Source organism: Rhinolophus ferrumequinum, chromosome 4, assembly GCF_004115265.2.
Source record: "Rhinolophus ferrumequinum isolate MPI-CBG mRhiFer1 chromosome 4, mRhiFer1_v1.p, whole genome shotgun sequence".
In the NCBI taxonomy this organism is placed as follows: Eukaryota; Metazoa; Chordata; class Mammalia; order Chiroptera; family Rhinolophidae; genus Rhinolophus; species Rhinolophus ferrumequinum.
The window spans coordinates 100,062,517-100,090,112 of record NC_046287.1 but is presented as its reverse complement, the minus strand read 5'-3'; the positions used below and the strand labels follow the sequence as shown (position 1 = coordinate 100,090,112).

At 35.5% G+C, this 27,596-nt stretch overlaps 1 protein-coding gene and 1 pseudogene across 6 annotated transcripts in view; both read right to left on the bottom strand.

The window, feature by feature from the left end:
• Positions 1-27,596, bottom strand: part of PAN3 (poly(A) specific ribonuclease subunit PAN3) — a 137,926-nt gene that overhangs the window by 70,483 nt on the left and 39,847 nt on the right. For 4 of the 6 annotated variants that reach the window (XR_004422803.1, XM_033103821.1, XM_033103822.1 and 1 more), the window contains exon 5: positions 22,983-23,144. The exons of the other annotated variants lie outside the window; for them this stretch is intronic. Coding sequence is in view for 3 of the 4 variants with exons in the window: in XM_033103821.1 (XP_032959712.1) it covers positions 22,983-23,144 (162 nt within the window). In the remaining variant the exon portion in view is untranslated. The remainder of the gene's footprint in view (positions 1-22,982; positions 23,145-27,596) is intronic. 6 annotated transcript variants of the gene reach the window in all.
• LOC117021578 (zinc finger protein 277-like) lies at positions 5,944-11,822 on the bottom strand (annotated as a pseudogene).

The following is a 27,596-nucleotide window of genomic DNA, read 5'->3' as shown; positions in this document are numbered from 1 at the left end:
GCAGAAATTAAACACAATGTGATAAAATGTAGGAGGGAAAAAAAAAATCCTCTTGTGACACACACACACACACACACACACACACACACACACACTACAACCTTCTAAATTCTCAAGTTTTCAATAGTGGCATGTTCTTTAAAAATATGGTCAATTCCTTAGTTTCTAGAGTAGAAAATAAGCCAGTACATTATACTGATGTGTAGATCCCTAGTTTTGGGAACAAATGGCTACTAACAGGATCACTTCAGGGCTAAATCAGTGTGTACCAGTCAATCCTAAATCTCTTTTAGAAGTTGCGAGTCAAGATAAAAAGCAATGGGGATCTTGGTAAAAGAGTCCAAAATGTCTAGAAGAGATGGAGACTTCAGCATTACAAGGTTATTAAGAGACAATAAATTTAGACAAAGAAAATTATACATGCATACAAAAACTTTTAGTAGCATGTTCCTGAGAAATAGGTACTACCCAGTTTCCACTTCACTTATGTACATCCTACACTTGCTGTGAATAAATAGACAATCTGATTTCAAAACAGAGTTTCTCTAAATTGTCTATTTAAATTAATTTGAAAGGAATCCTATAAACAAGAAATAGAAGGTGAAAGTCTATTCTACCTTTTCCAAACAAATTATACATAAAATATCATTCTAACAAATTATAAAGAACCTCAAAATTTATAACAGAAGTTATTAAAATTAATGTAACTATGAAAATTTACACACTAAACTGCAACTTCTAGAGATTCAACAATCTAATATGCGAAAAAACCTACCGGACAGTTAATTTTAATTAAGTGAAAAGAAGGGCTTAAAATCCTCCCTCCTTTCTTTAAATCCTGACTTATGACGGGAAGGCATTTCCCTTGAGTGCGTGGTTTGAAGTTTGTTATTCAACTCTAAAGTATTCGAGTAAAAGCATGTAAATAGCAGAAAAAAGAATTACATGGGGTTTACATACAACACAAAAACCCAAAATCTAGGGATAATAGAGCTACTATTATTAACAGATAATGTAAATTCCTACAGCCATATTAGAAAACTATCAGAAATATTTAAAGTAATAATGATAAATGATTATAATAATGAATACTATTTGACCATAAAATTAGTCAAAATAACTACAATAAAAAGATGCACTCTTAAAACTGCTTTAATAGTACTGGTTTAAAATATAAGGGTTTTATAAAGTAACAAAATAGCATAAGCACATACCTTTAATATGTTAAGAAGAATTTTTTAAAAGACAAGGAAAAACTGGTAACTAAAACCAATCACATTAAAATGAATTACCTATTCATCAGAAAATAAACAATTTGTTTTAGCTTTAGAAGTTGAAGGTTGTATCTGGAAAGAAAGTTCACGGACTTGGGTTATATAAATTATTTGTCTAACTTCAATAACATAAATAGAATGGAATCAATTAGAAAATAGTGAAAAAGAAACTCGAAGTTTTATTACTCCTGCTCTATGATTTAGATAATCCCTTCATAACTATCTAGACGTGTTTTTTAACATACAGATAATTCTATTTCTATTCTAATTTCTATTCATATTTTAAGACCCTAATTTTTATTTGCATCTTAACAGCTCTAAATGTACATTTGGGGAAAAACAAAACAATGTTTATTCAAGTTAAATAGCAGATATTCACTTTGTGAGAATTTATCAATACAGTTTTAGATTCTCATGCTCTTAAATTTACACTGCATCTTTCATGCCAAAACCACCAAGCGCGTTTTATACAGTGAGTTCTCCAACTTGACATCATCCCCCAACATCTGAATATGATACCTGCCTGTACTCTCTGGACACAAATATATTAAATCAAGAGTCCTGACGTTAGCTCTAAAAAGCACTGTTGTAATTATTATCATTATATTTTAAATGAAATAATTACCGTTTCAATCCACACATCTCACCCAACCAAAATGGTATAGTATATTTCCAATCTACAAATGACCAATAAAGATTTTTTACAAATGAAGTTATTTTCTGATGAAGTTTCTAACTCAGGTTCAATACAATTTTATGTTATTCTACTATCATGATTCCATGGAAACTGTTACTTTAAAGTAACAGTATTTAAAACTCTGCTGGACTGCACTACAAACAGGATACTCATTATTTAAGACCACAAATTAGTCCCATAAATTAAGAAACTAGTAAGTAGGACAACATAAATAGTGCAATCATTAAATATTTTTTTAATTAGGTAGAAAGGACAGGAAGAGGTTTATACTAAATGGAAATAGAACACGAAATATTACGTAGTATTTCACTGTTAATACGTCAAAAGGTATACATAAAAAAAGCTGTCTTAAGGTGATGTGATGAATGAAAGAGAAACCACTAATATTTCTGAACACTGGTCAGGGTTTTTCTTTAAATCACATAGTAAACTTATAAAACCATAAAATACCTTTCATGGTACGACTCCTTAGTTCATCTCAACTAAAGCAAGTTGATTGATCTCAACTTGCTTTACCTGTCTTTACCTGTCTTAATGGCTTCGTAAGTTGCTATCAGTAATCTTTCTACTCTCTGAATGAAACACGACCTGGTGACTTTTTAGTAACAGATTTATTAAATATAACTGACATATAATAAACTGCACATATTAAAATGTAAACTTTTATAACTCTTGCAATAGGTTGACAATCATGAAACCATTACCTAAATCAAGATAATGAATATACTATCTATCATGCCCAAAATGTTTCTACAAGGCACAAGGCCTCTTTTAAATTCCCCCCTTCCAATCCTCTCTGCTTCACTACTTTGGTCTCCAGGCAACCAATGATCAGCCTTTGCTCACTATAGATCAGTCTGCATTTTCTAGAATATGAATGAACCTTATATACATATGTATGTGCTGTTTTTTGACTAGCTTCTTTCATTTGGCATCATTTTAAGATTCATCCATGTCATTGCCTCTATCAATATTTCATTTTTTTACTGCTGATTAATATTCGATAGTACCGAAAAACCACAGTTAGTTTACCCTTTCTTCCACTGGACAACTTGAGTTGTCTCTGGTTTCTGGCTACCACAAACAAAGCTGCAATGAATATTGGTGTACAAGTCTTTGTATGGACACGTTTCATTACTCTTGGGTAATCACTAGCAGTAAATGGCTTGGACATGTGGTATCTGTATATATAACCTTCTTAAAAATTGCTCAGCTGTTTTCCAAAGTAGTTGTACTATTTTAATATATTCACCAGCACTGTATGGAGAGATCGGATTGCTCTACGCACTCAGGAACAGGAGCTTTGGTCAGACTTCTTTCTGCTACATTTTAGAAATGTTAATAGGTGTGTATCTCATTTTGGTTTTAACTTGCATTTCCCAAATGACTTACTTGCCATTATATCTTCTCTGGTAAAAATGTCGATTCACATTTTTTGACTATTTTTATTGGGTTTGCTTGTTTTCTCATATGGAATTTTGACAATTCTGGACAATTTCTCAGATATGTGATATACAACTATTTTCTCCAGATCTATGATTTGTCTTTTCATTCTCTTAATAGTATCATTCAAAGAACAAAGGTTCTTAAATTTTGATGAAATGCAGTTTATCAAATTTTTGTTTCATGGGTCATATATTTGGTGCTGTGTCAAAGAAATATTTGCCCAACCAAAGGTCACAGATATAGTCTTCTGTTTTCTTAGGTTTTATTTTTTCATGTTTTACATTTAGGTGTATGACCCATGCTGAGCTAATTTTTGTAGTGTAAGGTATGGGTCTAAACTAATTTTTTTGCATATAGATACTCAATTATTCCAGTACCACTTGTCAAAAACATCATTCTGTCTCCACCAAATAGCCTTCACTAATTTGTTGAAAATCAACTATGTATCAGTGAGTTAAGTTCTGGACTCTCTAATCTGTTCCACTGATGCCACTGATCTATCTATCTCCATGCCAATAGCACTTTATCTAGATTACTGTAGCTTTACTGTAAGTCTTGAAGTCAGGTAGTTAAGTCTTGCATCTTTTTTCTTATCTTTTTTAAACTTGGTTTGTTTTGTAGGTCCTTGGCATTTTCGTATATTAGAATAAGCTTGTCAGTTTCTATTAGATAGCCTACTGAATTTTAATAGAGACTGCACTGAATCTATAGATCAATTTGGGGAGAACTGACATCTTAAAAATACTGAGTGCCCAGATCCATGAACATGCTATCCATGTCCATTTACATAGGTCTTCTTTAATTCCTCTCAGGAACGTTCTACAGTTTTCAACGTACAGGTCTTCAGACCTTCTGTCAGACTGATACCTATTTTACATTTCTGATATCATAAATTGCATAATTTTTAAAATTTCAGTTTATGTATGTATCAGTTTCCTGTGGCAGTTGTAACAAATCACCACAAACTTGATGGCTTAAAACAACAAAATGTTATTCTCTTACATAGTCCAGAGGCCCAAAGTCCAAAACCAAGGTGTGGACGCTCCCTCCACAGGCTCTTGAGCAGAATGCATTCCATGCTTCTCTCCTAGCTTCTGGTGACTGCCAGCGTTCTCTGGCATTTCCTGGCTCATACCCCATCACTTCAATTTCTGCCCCCGACCTCACATCACTTTCTCTGTATGTAATCTCCCTCTGCCTCAGTCTTATAAGGACACATGTCACTGGATTCAAGAAGGCCCACTCGAATAATTCGGGATGATCTCAATCTCAAGATCCTTAACTTAATTACATCTGCAAAGACTCTAAATGAGGTAAAATTCACAAATTCCAGGGATTAGGACCTGCACCTACCTTTTGGGGGCCACCATTCTTCACAATAGAGAAATAAAACTGAGTTGGGTGTGTCCATTTTGCATCATGCAAACTTCACCAACTTTACAGAATAGCTTTTCTTATAGATTCCATCTTATTACATACAGATGATTTACGTTAACTATAGATGATTGTGTCTCTCTGAATAAAGACAGATTTCGTTATTTCTTTCCAATCTGTCTTTTATTTCTTCTTATTACACTAAAACATCCAGGAAAAATGCTAAATAGAAGCGGTGAAAGCAGACATTCTTCTTTCCTTATTTCTAATCTTAGAAGAAAAACATTTCATTTTACACCATAAAGTATAGTATTAGCTGCATTTTTCATATAGATGCTCTTTTTCAGGTTCAAGATGTTCCTACGTATTTCCAGTTAGCTGAGAGTTTTTACCAGGAATAGATGTTGGATTTAGTCAAACGTTTTTTCCTATCTATTGAGATGATCATATATAGTTTTAGTTGGGTGATACGATTAATTACATCAATGAATTTTTTAATACCATGTTTCCCTGAAAATGAGACCTAGCCGCACAATCAGCTCTAATGTGTCTTTTGGAGCAAAAATTAATATAAGACCCGGTATTATATTATACCGGGTCTTATATTATAAAGACCTGGTATATTATATATGCTATTGTAAGACCCGGTCTTATATTATAGTAAAATAAGACCGGGTCTTATATTAATTTTTGCTCCAAAAGACGCATTAGAGCTGATTGTCCGGCTAGGTCTTATGTTTGGGGAAACACGGTATTAGGTTGGTGCAAAAGTAATTGCGGTTTTTGCAATTATTTTTAACCTTTTAAACCGCAATTATTTTTGCACCAACCTAATATTAAACCAACTTTACATTACTGGGACAAGTTATCCTTTGTATATACCATGAGGATTCAATCTGCTAAAATTCTGTTAAGAATTTGTATATCTATATACATGAAATATACCGGTATGTATTTGGTTTTTTGTTTTGTTTTGTTTTACAGAAAATCCTCATTTTGTTTTTCTATTTTATTGTTTGAAAAAAACTCATTTTTTTCAAAAGTTTATTTCACCAATCCTTTGCTGATGTTCAAATTTAAACTATTCTTTCACGTCTGTCTCACTGTCTCATAGGAGAAAAACATGAAAAGTTGTTTCTATGGCATTTTTTTCTAGTTTTTCAAGCACTCGTGTAGTAGCAACTGGTTCAAAATACTGCTTTGTTTCAAAGTGTGCGGTTTAGTTGTGTCTCTACTGATGATAGTAATACTTCCATTTTGTTCCTGAACTGTGAGGTCACTTTCACAGTCAGACAGTGTACAGAGTAGTGTCCTTTTCATAGGTTGGAAAATAAGGTTGATCCCATGTCTTTATTTCAGGAAGCAATGATGTACTCATATGTTTAATTTCTTCCATGTGAGTCCTTAAGTCCGCTTTGGATTTGAACTTCACATGGCAGCCATAACATCTACATTGTTGAATTTGCCTCCGGGTGAAACGGACCAGTTTCACTTGCTGATAGAAATTCAATCCAAGTTCTGACTTTATTTTGAGGAGATCAAATTTGTGTGCATCCTCCATGTGAACACGTAATTTCTCGATCATTTCTGCTTGCTTTTCCCACAACAGGCAGACAGCAGAGACTGGGTGTTCTCCCAATCAGACCAAGCATTTTCCTGATGGTCTAGCAACTCCGAGTCATCTTCTGATTGAACTTCTTCCCAGGATTTTCCAAGCTCCAAATAACTGACATAAACTTGGTCGTATTCGCTGTTCTTAGGATTGACCCTATGATGCTTTTCTTCATATGACTTTGAGATGTTTTTGTCCCTGAAGGTCCTCTCACAGTACAAGTGGCAAGCTTTTTCTGTAATGGACATAGAAATTCACTGCACTTTTCAATGTTGTCTGGCAGTCCAATGTCGAAAGCATATTTTCTTGCCATGTGGTTCAAAAGAATAGATCTGTATCCGAGGAATTCCTCATTGCAAAACACAAATGCCACGAAAATTGTTATCATTTCATTCTTGCTGCTGTTATTCCAGAATTTCTTTCAGTCTGTTTCTGAAGCTCTTCCCGAAGTACTCCATCTTTTGGTAAAATATCACATAACAAAAAATAATTGTCCTGTTCAAGTGCAGCTGTGGAATTGATTCTTATCACACTGCAAAAATCTGTAATGAGCTGTCCAGTGGACGTTTTTCTCCAATACAAATGTACCTTTGGAGTCAGCAACCAACTTGACATCAGCTATGACAAGCTTTTGCTCCATAATCATGTGCTTCAGAAGTCCATCTTGCTCTTCACAGAAAATACAAGGCCCAGATGGAGAACCTTCTGAAGTGGTGGTGCCCCCTGGGCCTTCTGGCAGGGAAAGTGGTTCCGGGATACAATCCTGAGCTCACCTCATTACTGACAACCCCCGTTCTGCTTCAACTGCCATCACCGTCCTCCTCCTGTCAGGTAGCAGCCCCCTGCATCATGGGAGCAGTCATTACGCTGCTGAGAAAAGTCGTACTGGTTTTCCTTGTTTTTTTTTTTTGTGCAGTTCTTCTGGTTTTGCTCACATCATAGTAATGCTGACCTCATGGAATGAACCGGAAAGTGTTCCATCTTTTTCGATTTTTTCGAATTTTGTGTAGAATTCATACTATTTCTTCCTTAAACATTTGGTAGAATTCAGCACTGAAGTCATCTGGGCCTTTTCTGTAGGAAGGTTTTTCACTACAAATTCAATTTGTTTAAAAGATTTAGTGCTAATCACGTATCTATTACTTCTTGAGTGAACTTGAGTAGTTTGTAGCTTTCAAAGATTTGTCCGTTTCATCCCTTTAGTGGCATCCCACGACTTTTGACGTTTTCATTTTCATCCACTTCAAAATACTTTATGATTTCCCTTTCTATTTCTTCTTTGACTCATGAGTAATTTAGAGGTATGTTATTCAGTTTCCAAATACTTGAAGATTCTCCAAAGATCTCTCTCTGTTAAATGATTTCTAATTTAATTTCACTGTGGTCAAAGAACATATCTGTATGACTTGAATACCTTTAAATTTATCGAGACTTGTTCCATGACCTAGCATTGGTCTGTCTTAGTCAATGTACCATGGGCACGAAATGAAGAGGTATTTAGTTGTTGTTAGACAGTGTTCTATATATATCAAGCTGGTAGTTACAGTTGTTCAAGTCCCCCATTTCCTTACTTTCTTTCTTTTATCTTCTATTATTGAGAAGAGAACTGAAATCCCTATCATTGTTTGTCTATTTCTCCTTGCAATTCTATTAATCTTTGTCTCATCTGTTTTAACACGTTTAAATGTATAAACATTTAAGAATGGTATATCCATGCTCTTCATGAACTGTCCCCTTTATCTTTATCAAATGACACACTTTGTCCCAGGTAATATTCTCTGATCTGAAATCTACTTTGTCGGTTATGAATATAGCTATCCCAACTTTCTTTTGACTAGTGCATGGTATAACTCGTAACTTATTTTTGTCTTTATGTTTCAAGTAGTTTTCTTGTTAGTTTCATATAGTTGGATCTTGTTCTTTTTTAATCCAATCTGAAAATCTCTGCCTTTTTATTGGGATGTTTAGATACTTACATTTAATGATTATTGATATGGTTGGGTTTAAATCTATCCACAGTCTTGCTGTCTGTTTCATGTGTTCTTCGTTCCCCTTTTCCTTTTTCTGCCTTCTTTGGGATTAACTGATATTTGTATTTCATTTTATCCCCTCTTAGCTACAACTCTCTGTTCTACTACTATAGTAGTTGCCTTAGGTCTTATAGTGCATATGTTTAACTGATCACCAACTGACTTAGTCACCTGGGGCCAAAATAAAATACCACACACTGAGTGGCTTAAACAAGAGAAATTTATTTTCTCACAGTTCTAGAAGGTTAAGAGTCCAAGATCAAGGCACCTTGGCTTGCAGACAGCCTTCTTGCTGTGCCCTAACAGCAATAGGCCTTTTCTCTGTGCACATGCATCCCTGGTATTTGTTACAGCGGATGAGGGCCCCATCCTTATGACCACACTGATCCTTAATTACCTTGTTAAAGGCCCCATTTCCCAATACAGTCACATTAAGGGTTAGGGCTTAAATATACGAATTTGGGGGAGAGAGAATTCAGTCCATAACACCCACTATCATAGAAACTTCAACTACTTCAGATACAGTGTAGCAAGCTCACAATATTATATTTCCATTTCTCGCCTCCCAGACTTTGTACTACTGTCATCATAACATATAACACATTTCTACATATGTTATAAACCCTACAATAAAGTTACTAGTTTTGCCTTGAACAATTATCTTTCAAAGAGACTTAAATAATAAGAAGGAAAGTTTCTTATACAGTGATATGCTGTTTTGGTCAATGATGGATTACTTATATGATGGTGGTCCCATAAGATTATAATTGAGCTGAAAAATTCCTTTCACCTGGTGACATCGTAATGTCGTCGTTTTGGTCATTTGTGTGGTGATGCTGGTGTAAACCTACCTACTGCACTGCCAGTCATATGAAAGTATAGCAGGTACAATTATATACAGTACAAAATACTTGGTAATAATGAGTCATTTTTCCTGGTTTATGTATTTACTATACTACAATTTTTATCATTAGTTTAGAGCAGGGGTGTCCAAACTTTTTTCAACGTTTTTCACCAAGGGCCATGTGCGGTAAAATACACAAACAGCCGGGCCACTCACTCGAGGTGAAGTACGTATTGCCTCACCTGGTTTATGTAAGTAAACTAAATATATTTTTGGAATTTGCTGCGGGCCAATTAACAATGGATCATGGGCCGCAGTTGGCCCACGGGCCGCAGTTTGGACACCCCTGCTTTAGAGTGTACTTTCTACTTACAAAAAAAAGTTTGCTGTAAAACAGCATGCCGTGTTAAAACAGCAGCAGCCTCATATATTTACTGTTTACCTCATCTCTCAATTACATAATTTTCTCTTTTACTTGATTTAATCATGTTGTTTTGTATGACAGCATGCCATATAGGCTTGTAGCCTAAGAGCAATAAGCTATATCATACAGCCTATGTGTGAAGTAGGCTGTACCACTTAGGTTTGTGTAAGTGCATCGTACAATGTTCACACAATGACAAAATCATCTAACAACTCATTTCTGAGAACATATCCCCAGTGTTAAGCAACGCATGGCTATTTATATGTAGTTAATACCGTGTTTCCCCAAAAATAAGACCTACCCGGACCATCAACTCGAATGTGTCTTTTGGAGCAAAAATTAATGTAAGACTGGGTATTGTATTACATATTATATTGTATATTATATTATATAAGACCCGGTCTGACAGTAAAATAAGACTAAGTCTTATATTAATTTTTGCTCCAAAAGACACATTAGAGCGGATGGTCCGGCGAGGTCTTATTTTCGAGGAAACACGGTAGGTATTTCCAGTACTCCTCATTTCTTTGTACAGATCCAAATTTCCACAGGGTATTGTCTTCCTTCTGCCTGAAGTACTTCCTTTAATATCTACTGAAGTACACTTCTGCTGATAGTGAATCCTTTCAACTCTTGTATGTCTGAAAAAGTTTCCTCTTAAATTATTTCAAGAGTCACAAGAAGTGGTACCCTTCACCATCTTTCCCCAAAGATAACATCTCACATAACCAAAGTGCATTTTCAAAACCATACTAATTAACGCTGGTACAGTAGGTTTAAGTAAACTACACACCATATTCAAATTTCACCAGTCTTTACACGCACCTATCTGATTTCATTCTTGCACGGTATTTTTTCCAAGACTAGAATTCTAAATTGACATGTTTTCACTTCCCGTATTTTAAAGTTACTGTGCCACTGTCTTCTGGTTTGCATTGCTTCCAGTAAGAAATAAAATGCATTTGTTTTCCTCAAAAAGGGATTATTTTTTCCTCTGGCTGCTTACCTGGTGCGCCTTGGCGTAGTTTCCCTCCCCCCGCCCCATGATTTTTTTCATGCTTGTGTTCATTTGGCTTCTTGGATATGTGGGTTTACTTTTCATTCAATTTGGAAAGTATGCCCATAAAATAGTTTTTCTGTGTATCCCTCAACTACCCTGGTTCAGAAACTCCAAATAAAAGTGTGTTAGGCTGCTTTAAGTTATCCCACAGGTCACTTTTTCTCCGTTCAGACAGTTTCTACTACTATGCCTTCCAGTTCACTAATCTTATGTAATGTCTAATCTGCCATTATTCCCATTCAATATATTTTTCATTTCAGATATTCGTTTTAAATTTTAGAAATTTGATTTGGATTTTAAGTATCTTCCATGTGTACTCCATATATACTATGTGTATGTATTCCATATATACTAACATGTATACTCTTTCCTCTAGCTTCCTGAACATATGGAATACAGTTATAATAACTGCTTTGGTATTCTTATATACTATTGGTGTAACATTTCCAGGTCAATTTTGATTGATTACATACTCTTCTATTTATGAGTCATATTTTCCTACTTCTTTACCATGTTCGGTAATTTTCAATCAGATGCCAAATATTGTTACTTTTATCTTGATGGGTGCTGAATTTTTTTTTTATTCCTATAAATATTACTCAGCTTTGTTTTCCATCATAGTTAAAACTGTTTAAGAATGAGTCTGATCCTTTCAGGTCTTGCTTTTAAACTTTGTTAGGAAGGACTACAGCAACATTTATTTTAAGGCTAATTTGGCCCCGATACTGAGGCAAAAGACTTTTCATTAGCTCACCTGATGCTTCATGAATTATGTTTTGGATGTTGGCTGGTGAAAACAGGGGACTACTCTTGGCCTTATATAAGCTCTGAGAATTAATTCCTGTAATCTTTTCAGAAATTTCTTCTTCTAGCTCAAGTAGCCTCCTTACTCTTATCTTTTGATCAGCACTCAGCAGAAGACTCAAGGGAAACCTTTACAAGTGTCCGATGTTCTCTGTATAAGCTCTCTCCTCTTCTTCTTCTTGTAAACTACACCCACCTTGGCCTCTGTGAACTTCCAGTTTGGTATTGTCAATTGGATAAGCTCCACTTGAGCTCATTCTCCATGCACCAGGCCTGGAAACTTCTCCAGGCAGTAAGAGCTCACATAATACAGCTCACCTCATTTGTTTCCCATCTATCAGGGATCATTATCCTCCACCACCTGATATCTAATGTCTTGAAAACTGTGGTTTCATATATTTTGTTCAGTTTTTTAGCTATTTCTGGAGAGAAGGTGAGTCCAATCCCTGCTCTTCCATCTTAGCCAGAAGGCAAATCTAATGGCAATGCGTTCAAAACATAAGGTATTCCTAATTTGATCTTAGGTTATCAATATATAAAAATTAACCAACTTCTTGTTTTCGTTAGATCAGACATCAGTAAAAGGTAAAGAGGTACTTTGCAATTACCATTTCAAACAATTTTTGAGCAAATCAATTACTGCCCTATGAAGCTCGTTTTTTTCCTCCAAGTCTTGCTTTGCTTTCCATATCATCTATTTCCAGAACAGATAAATTATGCCACAACTGTCCTTTTGCTAATGCAGATATCTCTGAAACATCAAGTTATGGAGTCTATTCTACATTCTAAATATTTCTTAAATTCAACTCTTCTCCCCATTTCACTGTCAGTGCCCTAGTCCAGGCCACCATCAATCTCTATTCAGGCAACACCATCCCAATGGACCAACCTGACTAGTCTTACTCAACTCCAATCCATCTTCTACTTTTCAGCCATGATAAAGGAGAGTAAGAGAAAAGTAGAAAGAGAGAGGGAGAGAAGGAGGAGAAAGAGGAAGCGAAAGTGGAAAGAAAGGAAGAGAAGTAAAGTGTTGTTTAAAGACTTTATTGCTGAAATCCAATTAGATTGACCTGGTCAAGTCTCCACTGTCCTTGACTGAATTAAGTCAATTAAAAAACAAACAAACCAGGAGATAAAATGCTAATATTAATCTTAACCTTATCTACTTTTTTCCAAAACCTACAATTCCAATCTTCCATCTTCACTATTATTCTTCCCTCTTTGGAGTGACAAAGGAGCCTACTTGGGACTAATTCAAAAGATTCATGTCCCAAATAGGTAGGCAAGGGAGGGCGGGCGGGCGTGTGTGTGTGTGTGTGTGTGTGTGTTTCTTGGCAAGAGCAAGGAGTAGTGAATTCTTCTGGGAAGGTAGAAGAGGAGATATTGACAACAACAGAGATAAGGGAGGAATAAGCAAGTATTTTTGTCTTGATAAAATGATCTAAAAAGGCATAAAAAAATGAGACCCATGGCCATAAGGAGCAGCCCCATTCAGAGCTATTTTTACTAGTCTTCAGTGTTCATAAATAACAGAGAATAAAGAGGAACAGGGTAAGACAGAAAGGAGAAGTCAAATGGCTAACCAGAACTTCAAAGTTCACATTTCTACAACATTTTTTTTTAATTTAATGGATTGTTATTTCCCCATATTTCAAGCATATCCAAATATGGTCAATTTAAAATTTATTATCAAAATATACTCAACTTCTGAGTTATTCAGAAACTGACCTATTCAAGACCAGTCAAGGCTCATCTTATAAGCTAAAAGTTAACATCTAAATACTACTTTTTGAAATTAGCCTAGTATCACAATTTTCAAATTTTCTGAAGCAAACTGGGTCCTCTGATAAACATCCCCAACAGAAGAAATATGATATTCTAAATAAATCAAAATCGAATTGATGGAAACAGTGAAAGAGCACTGATTACTAGTGCTTCCAAGAGATTCACAGTGTTCTTTTAAATACAAGTTCTCTTATTTATAATTTGAGTATCTTAAGGGGAAAGCAGCATGTATATGTCAGAACCTGCCGAACGAAAATCAATTAGTAATAAGCTTTATGTTACGGTAGAATTAAACCGAAAAAAATGCATGAACTCAGCAAAAAGTGATTCTCTCTATATATAACAGCTTGAAATTACAGGCACATAAATTTCCAAAGATACTCATTTAGTTCATCCTTTACAAAGTTTGCCAGAAACAGGTAATACTATAAACACTATTCTTGAGAATAGTTTGATAATATGTATCAAATTGAAAAACAAACATGCTTTTTAACCTTGTACTCCCACATCTGGGAATTAAAGTTAAGGAGAAAATCACCCAGGTAGAAAAGATTAAGTTCAGCACATTTTTTAATTTATAATTATTTTCAAAAAAAAGGAAGTAACTAAAATATCTCTCAGTCAGGAGATGGTTATGGAGATTACGGCACATACAATAATGTGTAGCCATTACAAATTATGTCGATTGATATATTTTCATGTACCGTGGAAAGAGGCCCATAGCACTACTAAGTACAAATAAAGTAAAATAAAAATTAGGCTATAATACAGCAATTATACTACATTGCTATTTTTGTAAAATAGTGTGCTTATGTGTAAGAGAAAGGGGAAGGAGCGAGAACGTGTGCGCGCGTACGCGTATAAAAGGATGCTAACTAAAGATGCTCGTTACTGTGTTCACAGACATTATTTCTGGGCAGTGAGGGAACTGGGGACATTTCTGCTTCCTTTTTTGTACTTCTCTGTAGTATCTGAATTTTTTTCAGGAAGGACATACAATTTTTACAAAAATGTTTTAGGCAAGTTTCTTAAGATTTGTAAAGCATGAAGCCACTTACACCTTTCCCTTTCCTTTGCATGTCACCACCAGTGAATGGAGTGGTATTACTGTAAGAATTCAAATAAAATATGCAATATTTCAATGGAGACCAGTAGAACCAATGTATATAAAAAAGCAGAATCTGTATCTGGATGATAGAAGACATTTAAAAACAAAAACAGGTGAACTCCTCCTCTTCCACTTAAAATTGATTTACATGTCAAAGTCCTCCAATAACAGTAATCATTAATAGTTACCATCTAGTTCACTCTCCATATCACTCTCCCTATTTATGTGTTGATTATCTCAATAAAGCTGGGAAAAAAATATTACTCTCCCTAAAAAGAGAAAAAAAAATACCCATTTAGGTCAGTTAATGAGTAATCCAGGACAGTGAGACCCTCACAGCATTCCAGAGATGCAAAAATTATTTTTTATAGCTTTAACTATCTTCCGTACCTATACACATCTTCTGTCTATAGCCATAGATACATTGCATAGTAAGAGAAATTTACTTAGAGGCATTCTATCTAACAAAGACCCTGCCACATTTAATCACCAAATTTGACATACATTAAGGTTTTTCAAACATTTTTCCATGATGACATTTCGTCATGAAACTGGATCAAAAGAAAAATTTCAGAAAATGTAAAAGGCACTAAATTTCAGGACTGATATTAGACTAAAGACTCATCTCGCCAGATAACCTTTAGTGCAGGTTCATTCCTTGAATTATTTGAGTAGCTAATACATAACAGACACTGTGCCAGGCACGGTGCTAGGCTGCGGAGAAGGAAGGGACATAGCACAGGCACTGCGCTCCACAAGCTCTTGAACTGGCATTTACAAGTATACAATGTACCCTGAACCTCATGCCACATCCCTAACAGCTCAGAACATCCACAGATCAAAAAAATATTAAGTATGTACAGTGTGCCATACATGGTTAGCCTATGAGGAAAGTTACACAGACATTTATTAGAGCAATGTAAATGCTAGGGAAAAGCTATCTATTCTTAATCCTTAATGCTGTCTAATTAGGTCTAAGACCACATGCTTGAATTGAATCCTAAGACACGTTTACTGAGTCAAGACAGAGGGAAGGACACAACCAGCAAAGTGAATGTTCAAAGGCAGATGCAGCAAGAGCTTGGGTCTCTTCATGGTACTGCAAACACTTCAGTAAGTCTGCAGCGTAATCAGGAGGGAGATCAAGAAGTACCTTGGCTACTTTTCTAAGGGATTTGGATTTTATTCTAATGACAAAGAACAGATGACAAAAACTAGAAGATCAGATAATCACCCAGGTAGTGGTTTAAAAGATACAACCAGTAGCAGGAAACCAGATAGTAGACTTAACAATAATACTAGTCTAGGTAAGAAATGAAGGTAGGCCTACGTTATAACCCAGGAATACTGAAAGTGAAGATAATTTCAAAGTTGTACAATCAACAGAGCTTACTGGCTGAAGGATGCAGCCAATGAGGCAGATGGAAGAGTCAAGAAGAGCTCACAAATTAGACAACCATTTGATATCAATGGCCAAGACAAAGAGTGGGTGTATAGTTGTGAATGAGTGTGTACAGATGTGTGTACATGAAAGAACAGGTTTGAAGGAAAAGATGGGGTGTTCACTGTAGACATGCTGAATTTAAAAAGTCTTATGCATACAGATGTTCAGAAGAAGCTAGAATTGAGAGTGAAAGGATGGGAGAATAAAAAAATGTACCTGGGAGTCCCATGTGAATAGGGAGCAGCTAAATGAAGATGTGAGATCACCAAGGGGCACCATGTGGAGTGAAGGAGAAGAGAGTCAAGGACAGAGCTGGGAGAGTTCCTGAGGGCAGCGCAAAGAGGACAAGAGGTCCCCAAAAGAGACTAATGAAGAACAGTCTAAGAGCAAGAGAATGAACGTTTCAAGGAAAGAGGAATGGTCACCAATGTCAAATGCAGCAGCAGTCAAGTAAGAACTGTTACTTTTGGTAGTTAGGCAACCTTATCAAAAAGATTTAATTTTAGAGTGGTCAAAGTGAAAGCAGAATGCTAGGAATTAAGGGATGAATGAAAGATGAAAAAGCAGACACAATAAGCAGAAAGCCTTTCTCAAATTGTATCGCAGTTTCCCAAAAGTACTGACCACAGACCATTTCCTCATGCAGCGTTCCTCTAGAACAGGAGCGATTTCAACATGGCATGTTTATAAACGAGGAGGAAGAAATCAGTATCAAGGGAGAGATTGTCTAAAACTGAAACGGGACAAACAATGGAGTAAATTGCTAGAAAGAATAAAGACAGGTTCTGAAGCATATCCGTGTTTTCCCAAAAATAAGACCTAGCCGGACTATCAGCTCTAATGCATCTTTTGGAGCAAACATTAATATAAGACCCGGTATTATATTATATTATGTTATATTATACCCAGTCTTATATGTTATATTATATTATATTATACCCGATATTATATTATTTATATCATGTTATGTTACGTTATATTATTTCATATCACGTATCATATCATATATTATAGACTCGGTCTTATGTTAAGACCGAGTTATGTCTTATATTAATTAACTTATGTCTTATATTAATTTTTGCTCCGAAAGATGCATTAGACCTGATGGTCCTGCTAGGTCTTATTTTCAGGAAAACACGGTAGTACAGGGACACCTGTTTGTCTGAGGCAGGAGGAAAAATACTAAGGGTACGAATGAAAATGTACACAGGTAGAAAGTTGACAAATGAGGTCATTCATTCTCAATGACTTTTACCCCCTCTGAAGAACAGAAGTCATTTAACTCAAGGGATAGAGGGGGACTAAGTAGGTTTTAGGAGAATGTTAAAGGTGTAGAATAGCAGTTATAAAGAGGAGAAAAGAAAAGGGTGTGGGATGGGATGGGGTCAGAAAGTAGCACATACACAGTAATGCTGTTTTAGCTACACCATAGTTCTATAGCTTTTCAAAGTCCTGAGGAGCCCTGAGTAGATAGGTTGAAGTTTCACATTTATAAATTCAAATCCATTCCACCTAAAGCCCAAATGATCCCATTTCCTGGACCTAGAGACTAGAAATCACCTGAAATAATACCAAACCTCACCATATAACAAACTAAAGGTTCAAGTACACCCAGTAAATTTGCAAAACCTCTCTGGAATCTTACAAGCACCAGTAACAAGCAACCAGAATTCACAGACTTTATGGGACAAGAGATTTTAACGTGAACAGTCTTATAATTAAACATTTCTAACAAGAAATGCCATTTAATCAGACCACAAGGGGGAAAAACACCATCAAATGAGACGCTGACAAACAAGGATGAATCTCCTAACGCACCCACAGTCCAACAGTTCTCATCCATTCACACCACTTTGGAGATAAAATAGTAATACTAATAACTCATCATTCATAATCCAATTATTTCCAAAGGTCTGAGACAAATGAATGTAATTTCATGACATGTCATTACTTTTCGCAAACTCTGAACCGGAAATTCCTGAGAAGTCTACAGAATCATGCATTTCCCACCCTTTCATTCAAGTTGACACCTAATTCCTAAGCAAACGATGGGAACACATTGTTATTCCTTCAAAAAAAGCATTTTGAAACTAATTTTTTAAAATATTCAAGTGCATCAGCATTAAAATGTGAGCCCCTAAAAAACACTTAGAGTCACTGCCTCGTTCCACATATAGCACGATGCCATACATATCTCAATATAACACCAAGCTTAAGAATGATAAGGTGAAATGGGAGGATTGGACATTTATTTAGTATCTACTAACTGCTTGGAAATTTGAATCCTCACAACAATTTTGAGAGGTAGGTGATAAAATATTTCATTACTAAACAACAGCATTAGAACAGTGTAATGATAAAATAAATGAAAAATCTTGAATTCAATGTACAGATTGACCAGGCAGAGGGATGGGTAAACTTCCTAGGCAGAGACTGAGGAAAAGATAAGTGAATTTGCAATCAGGAGAAATGTGGAGTCTCAGGTGACCGTCCACCTACCATGTGCTTGGTGTCTAGGCTAAAATCATAGGGAAAATACAAAATGGAGAAGCTTTGGTACTTAACGACACTGTCAAGAAGTAATTAAGACTACTACCAGGCTCAGAAAATTGAAAAGTATCAAGAATACTGGACAATGGTAAACTTTGAGTTTTAACAAAAACAGAAGAGCCTCTAACATTTCAAAAGAAATCACCATCCTATAAACAAACAGAAACAAAAAAATTATATCACCATCCTATGTTTTAAATCAGTTATGATAATAAAACTAAGCAATGGTAACATATGATGGCTACAAATCCTGGAAAGCTTATGATCAATTTTTTAAAATATATAAGTCTCAGAATAAATGAGCACAAATTGCATATATTACCTAATAAAAGAAAATTAAATGGTAACATTTAGAGATAAGCAAAATACTTTCAGGATACAAAAATAAACACATGCCTAGTTTCAAATATTTACAATCCAGCAGGAAAAGACAAACAGGTAAGTAAACAATATAAAACAGAATTCAATAACTGTTAAACAACATCAAGTATTATGGAAACTGAAAAATTTTTTTTTCTTTGAGTTGTTTGAGCAAGTATCCACAGAGGTGGTAGCATTTGATCTAACTCTTGAAGGAAAAGGAAGGAAAGTTTTTTTTCAGGCTCAATTAACAATGGTAGAGATACAAAGGTACAGAGAACTGACAATGCACTTCATATTACATGAGGTATGAAAGATTCCGTGTGATTAGAATTTCGTATGTGTGGATGGTTAGAGAAAGAGACCTAGAAAGGCAGAACAAAAATTATTCAGAAAATATACTTGGGGTACAAACGAGTCGGTAGTGTTAGAAAAAGGAAAGCAGAGAAAGATAACTGCAGAATTTTAAAGAATGGGGATTAGAGGCAGATATATAGTAGGAAAATCTCAGGATTTAGAATTAAATAGATCTGGACTAGAATCCCAGCTCTATCACTTACTAACAATGAGCCTTTTCAAAATTGCCATTTCCTTATTTGTCAAATGGGGACAAACAAAGCCTTAATATGATGGCAAATGGGACTTGGCCAATATATTGTCTTTCAATTGCTTTCTCACAATAAATGGTAGACTGTGGAGGGTGACGGGGAAGAAGTCAAGATAGGCAGCCTCAAGTGACTGGGAAGATAAAGCCATTAACTAAAGAAGGAATATAAGAAAATATTTTTAAAAAAACATATTTGGAGAACAGAAAAATACGGTCAGTCTACATGCCCAATTTGCGGTGATAGTGGGATATAGGTGTATACATCTACATGCAAAGGTATCAGAAGGCACAAAAAATTGGGTCTGGAATTCAGAAGAGAGTTCTAATAGAAATGAAATTTTAGGAATCTTGGGCATACGGAGGAAAGCAAAGAACAGGCACTCACAAGAAGCGAGGGATAAGACAGAGAGTCAGGAAAGCAGAAAGGAAAGAGTTTCAAACCTAAAAAGGTGGCCAGCCGTATTAAGCATTGAACATAACTGCTGGATTTGGCAATTAAGAAGGAGATCTCTGACAAACTTTGAGAGTAGTTTCACGAAAATTCTGATGACACCAAACTGTAGGCATTGAAGGAATAAATGGGTGTAAAGAAATGAGTGAAAAAAATGAATCTAGTCCAACGGTCCCCAAGTAGGAAATCCAGAAACATAGTAATGGAGACCAGATGGGCATTATCAATAACTCAAACAGTCACCTGAAGACTAAATTTAGTCTCCACCAAGCCATAAAGACTAAGGAAAATACTAAGTTTCTTTGATTCTCCAATTAACATACTACATATTTTTTTAGAATGAAAGCATGTGTCACTATTTTACAAATGTCCTTTCATATCATGAGATTCTTGGTAGAAAATAAATAAAAATATTACTAAGCACTAAAAGGTTGGGAATCATGGGCTCTTGAAAGTAATCCAGCACTGGAGAGAATAAATGCCATTATGAATGATTCAGGTAGAAACCTTCAGAGAAAGTTTTTCTTCTGTTTTAAGATTTTTGTTTGTTGGTCATTTGGTGGGTTTTCTTTTGTTTTCAGAAGTGGAAAAACTCCTAAAGACATTATTTAGGTCAAGAATAAGAAATCAATGTAAAGAAATATTTCAAGTTCCAGAAAGAAAGGTGGTGAAATGTCACGGGAAAAGATGAAACACAAGGGAAAAGAGCTGACCTTACAAGTACTGCAAAGTTATGCATAAGTCCCAGTCCATGTCTGGAAAACCACGTTACACTTGCTCACCCTCAGAAAAGGTGCCCCACAGAAGTTCAGTGAATCAGTTAGTTAATTAAACCAATTAAAGCTCTAGTAGAACTAGAGCTGTATTTCTGCTCCTCTACTTAACCTTCGTGTTACTTAGCTTCTCTGAAGATGCTTCTTCACTGAACAATAACATTCATCCCATAAGCTGTAAGAAGACCAAAAGAGACAATATACCGAGAGTGCCAAAAAAACGTCATACACATTTAAGGAAAAAACTGTATTAAAATTGTAATAATATATACCGATAACAAAAGATGAATACAAGTCATGTGTATACATTTTTTTGGCACCCCCAGCACGTAAAGAGCTTAGCACAGTGCCTGGCACAAAGTAACCATTTAAGAAACACAGCTATAATTACTAAAATAAAATATAAATATTTCTCTGGTGTTAAGATTGAGAAAACCTAAGTTTTAAAGGAAAGAAAAATGAAATAGGAATGATTAATTTATCTGGCAATACAATCCTTTAAATTTTTTATGTGAAAAACATACAATATTAAAAAGAAAGCATCATACAAAACTAACAAAATACTAGTATAGAACTGATTTATATAAAGTATTTTTCTTATACAACAAAAAGATAAAAACCTCACTATAGACAAATAATGCACTGACATACTCGTTGCTCTCTGCATCAACAGTAACCAGGTACCCAACTTAGGAGCCCACACGGATGGTAATGGAGACCACATGGGTATTTTTCAATACTTCAACATGGGACATATTTTTCAATACTTATCACAATGGGAGGTACTACTGCCCTCCCCGCCATTATTAGACCAAGCTATAAGGTATTCCTTATGTCATTAAAGGAAAAGAACCATTTGAAGCATAAAATAATAATATTTGAAATATTCGATTCAGGTAACACCAATTCAATCTTTCTCACACCGAACGCAAATCTATTAGTAGCTGTTTTACATAAAAATAAAGTAAAATTCTAGCAAATATTCTTATGTTGACGTAACAATTTGTGATGAAAACTAATGCCACTGGGATAAGGGGAGTACGGGGGGGGGGGGGGGGGTCGAGCGGCTATAGGTCTGCATTTACAGCGTTTCACTCCACGACCTACAAGCAGTCCCAGTCCCACCTGCATCTATTCTTACACAGTTAGGATCCGATCTGTTTTCAGACTTTCTTTTAAAAACTGAAAAATAATTCTAACAATCCACATCAAATCTTGCTCCTTCTGATCTCAGACAAAAATTCAGTAAACTATATTGCTATTCATAATTGACATATCCAAAACTTTACACTGAAATTTTAAGTATATAATTATGTTGACCCCTCCCCTCAAGTTTTTCCTTATCTTTATATTTACTACCAAAATTTCAGCTGGTTATATACACCATGTTTTGCAATATTTAGAATAACTTCTTTACTTATGTGCCCAAAGCAACACAGGTATTGCTATAGTATTAATATTGAACAGACCATAATATTGTGAAACACCTTTATAAAACAAGGTTGATGACAGAAATAAAACGAAGTTGTTAACTTTGTTTTATCTTTTTACCTGTGGTATGTGTATGTGGGATTATAGACTTTTGGCTAGCAATATATCAAAAGTACCAGTTTACTCAGAAAGTAAAGAAGGAAAGACATTCTACTACTAGATAAATTGTTAATTTTGATTAATAGATCTATATCATACAATTACCAATTTTTTAATGAGAATAAACAAGTATAATTGAAACTGAAATTGAACATGATTCAATTATTTTGTAGGTACTTCAGAATCTTGTACAAAAGCTAGCCTTTGAATTATAAAAATTTGTTTTCCTTATTCAGCACTGATAAGGCAGAGTCAAAGACTAAAATGTATCTGTAATAACTCTATAACAACATACTATTGAAGGTGGCTTTAGAGAGAACACTCAACAAGTTTGTTCACGTACAATTTTTATTTCCAAAAAGGCAACACATGGAGCTTCCTGTTGTTTAGATTCCAAATAAATGATATTTTCTGTAATAAATTTTATAATGTGATTTTTAAATATAGTACCCTGAATAACTTTGTGTATTAAAAATAATTGAACTTAAATGTTAACAATATTCAAAAGGGAAAAACTAAATTTAGTAAAAGAATAGGAAAATATACAAGCAGAGAAAGCTCAAAAAGCCACCAAAAAAAAATCATTGAGTTCGTTAATGGGCCACTAACCTCACTTTGATTAAAAAAAAAAAAAAAAGTCCCCTAAGTATATCATCTAAGCCATCCAATCTCACACCCACCGACCTCACAGACACAGAAAGCAGCCAAGATAGTCACTTTCAAAAAATGTCTAATAAAATTATTTTTACCTGTAAATTGTTTTCTGTGACTCTGTTCCACCAAACCATATTGATGGGTACTCCTGATTTACACCTGTCGGCAAGGCAGCCAATAGGGTTCTTTGCTTTTCGTGCCTTTGATCCCATCGGAACTAGCCTCTCCTCCAGCATCCCCAGGCGGTACTTCCTTGGCTAGGAAAAAGAAGGAAAGAGACCAGGCCACTCCTAACATCCCCCACACTAATCTAAACTAACATGACGAACAGAGAGAAGATATCAGGAATGGTGGAGTAGAAAACAAGTAAAATACCTAAGACACCCCCTCTAATGTCTTTATCACCCCCCACCATTTCCCACCCCCACCCCCAATACACACCTCCAAAATAACCCACACAGGCTGAACAATATTATATAAAGCAACAGATGTTTTACAGAAATACATTATAATCTGATTTGGTAAGACTTTAATGAACAGAAATTAACTTATCAGCAAAGTAAATGCTTTGCAAACTTTTTTCCACTGGCACTTACCTATTCTCACTGCAATATGAAGAAATGGCTTCAATGGCACAAAATACAAGTAAAAAAAAATTCTATGTATTTTTCTGTATTAAAAAAAAATTACATACTTTCCTGTTCCTCATCTCACTGCCTTATTCCCTGAGAACTACCCTCATTTAAACTAAAAAGCTAATGCCTAAAAAACGGATTTTATTTTTAATTTTAGTAGTTGGCAGGGTTTTTATATGTGAAAATTAATGACAGTTTCTACCATCTTACTTCTCTTAATTGTAGCACATTTGCACTAACTTGCATCTGAAAGGGAATCTGTGTATAATTTTTTCCCTTTAAGGAATACTGATACATTCCTAAGAATGTATCTGATTTAAGACCTGTAATAAGAAAATCTATGTCTATTCATCTTTCTGTCACAAGACTGTTGGAGCAAATAATTAAATTAACTTTCTTCAGAAAAGGTGTCACAGCCAGACAAATATATAAAATACATAAAAATAAGTTTTCCAGTATGAAGACAACCAATTTGAAGAAAACACTTGCTTTCTAAATTTCAAAATGACTTTGTAAATAATGCCTATAGAAATTATTCTGTGCAATTTAGGTTCTCCACTCCACAAATAGGCCTCTGCTATGTTTGTCTTTGGTTTAAGAGGGGAAAAAAGATTAAAATTGAGTAAGAAAGGCAACCAGTCTACCTACCTGCCCAAAAATTATAGCAGTGGGTAAAGTTTCGTGAGGCTAAAACATTTCCACCTCTGTGTAATTGTGAATCAATTCACTACCCTCTATGTCTACATGACAAGCAACTTTGGTAGATGAGAATAAAAATGTACCTTTGGAACATTTTCTAGTAACATAGCTCACAACTACAAGGACTTGATATACAGCAAAAATAATATAACCTCAGGAAGCTTTCACTGATTTAAAATTTGTATTTTAGAAAATGTCTGGGCTAAGGATTATCCTATCAGAAAAGTTCAACACATCAAACAGTATTTATTTAAACAAAACCACAACCTGTCAAGGACTTACACTAGGACATCTAAATTCTAGTCATATATTTGAAAGCCAGAAAATTATTGCTTTAAATGTTCTTGTTATTCAGAGCCTTCACAAATTCAAACTTGTTTTTGACCCAGTTATTACAATTAGTGCATTTGCTTAGAGTAGTGCATTAAAGGAACATAGAAGAAAAGGTTTTAAATCAATCCAATGTAGCATTCTCCCTCCCCAAGAGCTCTCATGTTTTTTTTGTTTTTCCAAAGAGGAATTCATCACTCCTCTCCCTCCACCCCACACCCACCCTCATCCCCACCCCTACCCCCACACCCAAACCTGTAATTAGCCTAAGACTTTTCCTTTTAGGCAAGAAGAGATCCCCAAACATGTGCCATTACAGATTTACGTTTCCTTAATACACAGCCAGAGAGTAAAGTCTAATTCAAAAGTAAAACCTTCTGTGCGATACTGCACATTAAAACCTAAGGTATCAATACCATTAAAAATACCATTATAAACAACAGAAGACAAATGGCATCTGAAAAAAAAGGGCAGCAACAGAAATCATGATAGTGAGGCAAAAAGACTAAGTAAAGAAGTCTCATTGCACAGAAAGTAAATTATAGCAAAATCTCATCTGTAAACTAATTTCCAAATTATTTGGACTACTATTTATCCCTTAAAGAAAAATTGTATTTTTTTTTAATTTTTATTTATTTAAGTGTGTTTTTCCAGGACCCATCAGCTCCAAGTCAAGTAGTTGTTTCAATCTAGTTGTGGAGGGCGCAACGCACAGTGGCCCATGCGGGGATCGAACCAGCAACCCTGGTGTTATAAGCATCATGTTCTAACCAACTGAGTTAACTGGCCGCCCAGAAAAAATATATTTTTAACTAACCATCTGAGAGCCTACTTTTGTATCAGGAACTATTCTAAGTACTTGGAATACAATGATGAGCAAAACACACACCTTTCCCTCAAAAAGAGGATATAATGTGTAGGTAACAAAGTCATGCAAATAGAACATACTCAGTGTGATATAATAAATGCATAAATAATCAAGGTACCAATCAAGGGCAGAGACAAAGAAGGTTTTACAGAGAGGGTGGATGCCTGAGCAGTTTAAAGGAGGAGTAAGTGTGGGTGGATGGATGGGTGAATGGATAGATAGATACAGATAGACAAACAGACATGTATCGTAGTCTATGAAAAATGTGTACACAGAGGCAAACAGGCACGTGGTATTAAGGGAAAACCACAAATACGCCACTAGTAGAGGGCCAACCTTAAGAGCAAAAGATGAGGTATGAAAGCAATAAAATAATTTTTAAATGAACTGTTTTATATCCTAAGGCAAGGAGTTTGGACTTCATTTCATGGGCACTGGGGAACTCTTGAAAACCTAGGAAGGAGAACTAAATTGGAAACAGGTAGACAGTGATCCATGTTAGAGGTTCTCAACCTCAGCGATACAGACTGGGTAACTCTTTGCTGTGGGGGCGTCCTGTGCCCTGTAAGATGTCCAGCAGCATCCTGACCTCTACCCACTATGCCAGCAGTACCACAGCCCCAGCTGTGAGAACCAAAATATCTTCAATGTTCTCTGGGAATACGAAAAAACTGCCCCCATTTGAGAATCACTGCTTAGGTGAAGGACGCAAACTCAATTAGACAGAGCTAAGGCCTGGCTGGCGGAAGACGTGCTGGGTTAAAAACAACTACTGGGGATTATCTGAAAGTAGCGGCTAATGGAAATGGAGAAGTCAAATGGAAGATGAGAAATTACAAGGAGCAAACAAAATTTTATGGGAAATGTTTATTTACCCCTGAAGTTGTTCCTCTAAGGTTTTCTGAGTTCTATGAGATCCAAACCCCTCTTCCAGAGTCAACAAAAGCAACCACTCCTCTTCCCTTCCCTTAGCTTCCAGCAAGTCTTTCCTACGCGAATCCTGAGAATGTGATGGTCCAAAACAAAAAAAGTAAGTCCCCTAGTTGATCCGCCATTCTTCATAGCCTTGCCAGGCCAGCCTGCTGGTCATTAAGGAATGGCAGCATTTTAAATGCCATGTCCTGTTGGTAAACACCAGCTTTTCTGCTCCACCTCCTAGTAAGTCAATATTGGACATCAAAATTCCCAATCGTTTTGTTACTGTGGTAAAATATCCAGCAGAGCCTGTCACTGGCTATTTTTTTTCTGTCTCTAATATAGACAATATTTACTTTAAGTCTAAAGACTCATTACAAAAGTGACTGATTTTTATCAGTCTTCACAAAACCTAAATAAATAGCATAATAAGACAGTAGCTGAAAACAGTTCTACCCTTTTTATTAGGCATTTAAAAAAACAACTTAGGGCTGGAACAAAAGTCTGATACTATATTCTAGATTAGCACTTCTCAAATGGTAGTGAACACATGAATCGTCTGGGGATCTTGTTAAAATGAAGACTCTAATTCACCAGGCCTACAGTGAAGCCTGCAATTCTGCATCTCCAAACAGCTCCCAAGACCACTAGTGCTGCTGGTCTCGTGCCCACACTTCGAGGGGTCAAGTTCTAGAGAATGTCAGAGGAAAGACCTGGAGAAGAAACAAGTACGGCACAAACAGAAATTGGGATCACCACCCAAGATAAAAAGGAACAGGGTTCAGCAGTCAACTCCTAGCTTGACCGCGATCCTTAGAGCCTTCAAGAAGAGTACTCCTAACCCTCAAAGCCCTGGCTCTTCAGAAATCTTTACCCTAATCCATAAAAGCTCATTCCAAGGGTTTAGGACTAAGGGAAATCCACTCTCATTCCTAACAAATGACCTAAGTTTCTAGACTATGTCAAAGAACAAACAGTAAAAGCTCATTTTTAGAACTCTTTTAGTTCCACACACAAATATTTTTTCATTCATCCATTCATCCAACATTTCAGCATAAGGCTCTTTGCCCTTCCTAGTAAAACAATGCTAAGCTCTCTTTCCCTAAAAAGTTCAGTCCAGCAAAAGAAAAATCTATAAATACCACTGCTCGTATAGAAAATGTCATTAAAGTTACCACCAGACCAATTTTCAGTGCACAATTCTTTTGATAAAATTGAAAAACAGCATCATCTCTACAATGCTTCACATTTCCAACCATAAT